The sequence below is a fragment of the Eriocheir sinensis genome, chromosome 44 (genome assembly GCF_024679095.1).
Source record: "Eriocheir sinensis breed Jianghai 21 chromosome 44, ASM2467909v1, whole genome shotgun sequence".
NCBI classification, from domain to species: domain Eukaryota; kingdom Metazoa; phylum Arthropoda; class Malacostraca; order Decapoda; family Varunidae; genus Eriocheir; species Eriocheir sinensis.
In genome coordinates this window covers 9,716,624-9,719,123 of record NC_066552.1, presented here as the reverse complement: position 1 = coordinate 9,719,123, position 2,500 = coordinate 9,716,624, and the positions used below count along the sequence as shown (strand labels likewise).

Below are 2,500 nucleotides of genomic sequence, written 5' to 3'. Positions count from 1 at the left end.
CCTGCCGCCTCAGCTGCCCTCCACCAATTTTCCTTCCATCACTACCTATGCCCAATTACGGAAAGCACACTACCACCCTTCAGCCCCCGCCTGAAGCTACGCAGTCCATTACCTCTCTCTCTCTCTCTCTCTCTCTCTCTCTCTCTCTCTCTCTCTCTCTCTCTCTCTCTCCACCTGATCTAATTCTAGAACACCTTTACTTGCCTTGCCTCCTCTCTTCATCTCTCCTACCTCCCACTCCATCTTAGCCTCATAATGAAAAAAATCTAATGTTCAATATTTCGTTTTCTTTTCAGAAGGAATGAACCTATGACTCAATTCATTTTAGCTTTCGAATAAATACGTATCAAATCATACAGTAGCATCAGTGTCCCACGATGAAATCAATGCTTTGTAATATCAAACTACCTATAAAAATTTTGTAATGCCATGAATCTTTACTAATTTTACAAAGCCTTCTTCTGCAAAATATGAAAACGTCCCAATAAAATATGTCAGTTTGAAAAACAGCATACCGTCATAAAATACTATCGACATAAACATAACACTATATTCAAAAAGTTTCCGAGAACGATTTTAATCTGATAGAAAGCAATATTTTTTCCAGGCATGAAATAAAAATTACATTTTTTTTTTAAATCAACAAAGAGGACGGTACATATTTTCTTTTGATATTTAGTAGAGTCGATATGCAGGATCAAGTTCACACTCCAAAGTGTTTAAGTAAAAAAAAAAATGGCCTCTCGAAGATGGTTATTAAATCTCGATGATATGGGTTAAGAGTTAACTAAAGAAGAACAGATCCTCTATTTCCATTCACCTGCACCGAAAATGACAACCTACATTACACATACGAAAGCAAAATAAGCGTTACCCTCCTATGAGAAATGTATTTGCCATCTTACTGAACAACTTCAAGGTTATACTCCCTCCTAACCTTAACGTCTGAGCTTTGATGTATGAAGTATACGGGATAACCTTGGATAATATTTGGATGCATTACACCAACCTGTACCCACCCCCTCCCGTTACCTGCCAGACTAATGAGTCAACTGCAGCCCCACACCTTCAGAGGGAAGCATATGGTGGGTATATAAGGCGCTTCTGACACTACCTTCCCTTAGTGTACTTCAGACTCAGGATACGAAAGGACCTGTGTATGTGCTAGGGGTGTCCTGGAGGCAGTGAGATTGGGTGTTAAGCTGATCTTTCAGATCATTTAACTCAGTAGCAAGCATAAGTAGTTCAGTGATAACCAAGAACTTCCTACATTCTCTTCATGAAAACTAACTCTTGTTCACAAAGTCTCGTAACTGTATGTTTCCAGAAACATAAGTCAAGCAAGCATCAAAGAGAACCAAAAAAAAATCCCCAACGTGTCTTGAAAATAATGTAATTGCAGCAGTATGTCACACACCAAGATTATGAACATATACTTCGTTTATGCAAATCAAAATATAAAGTTTGCAAGCGAATGTAGTTATAATCGACAATGCAGACATAAACAAACGGATCTGGGCTCTGATTTACTAATAACCAGAAATGCAATAATATTTATATTAACATACATGTTTAGGTTTATCAAGCAGCGATGAAACGCAGCTTTCAAAAACCTCAAGCAACAAAGAATCAAGCCAAAATCTGCGGCAGGCAGAGTAAACGAAATCCCAAACCATTGTGCACTTCTTCATTGATTTGGTATTTCAGTAAGCATTTTTCTTTAAGAATATTTTCCAAATGGAAATAAATTGAAGCTTCATTAAAAAGAAAGTAAATCAACGGATGCGGAAACAACTCACATTAAAATTCATGAAAAATTGTGTAATTGTTGTCGTATTTGCCAACAAAAAGACGCCAAATATTTTTATCTATAAAAAAAAAGTGTAATAACGATTCTAAACTTTATCTATGGGAAACCCCACGAGCTGTTCGCTATACAGCCCAGGCAATAAAAAATATATTAACGGCATATTTAAAAACATATTTCTTATGTGACATTGACAACATTTCTAATTCCAGCCCGTCTGATCCACCTACACCACCATGTGCGACGACGATGCTACTGCCCTTGTCGTGGACAACGGCTCCGGGATGGTCAAGGCTGGCTTCGCCGGCGACGACGCTCCCAGGGCCGTGTTCCCTTCCATCGTCGGCCGACCTCGTCACCAGGGTGTGATGGTGGGCATGGGTCAGAAGGACGCCTACGTCGGCGACGAGGCGCAGAGCAAGCGAGGTATCCTGACTCTCAAGTACCCCATCGAACATGGCATCATCACCAACTGGGACGACATGGAGAAGATCTGGCACCACTCTTTCTACAACGAACTCCGCGTTGCCCCTGAGGAGTCTCCAGTCCTCCTCACTGAGGCTCCCCTCAATCCCAAGGCCAACCGTGAGAAGATGACCCAGATTATGTTCGAAACTTTCAACACCCCCGCCATGTACGTGGCCATCCAGGCTGTGCTGTCCCTGTACGCCTCTGGCCGTACCACTGGCATCG

The 2,500-nt window shown here is 41.2% G+C and overlaps 1 protein-coding gene across 1 annotated transcript in view; it reads left to right on the top strand.

Annotated features, from left to right (window-relative positions):
* The first annotated feature begins 1,115 nt into the window (after positions 1–1,115).
* Positions 1,116–2,500, top strand: part of LOC126980447 (actin, muscle-like) — a 2,241-nt gene continuing 856 nt past the window's right edge. The window contains exons 1-2 of the mRNA XM_050830365.1: positions 1,116–1,157; positions 2,020–2,500. The exon at positions 2,020–2,500 is cut by the window's right edge and continues 856 nt beyond it. Of these exons, the coding sequence (XP_050686322.1) occupies positions 2,044–2,500 (457 nt within the window). The 5' untranslated portion in view covers positions 1,116–1,157; positions 2,020–2,043. The remainder of the gene's footprint in view (positions 1,158–2,019) is intronic.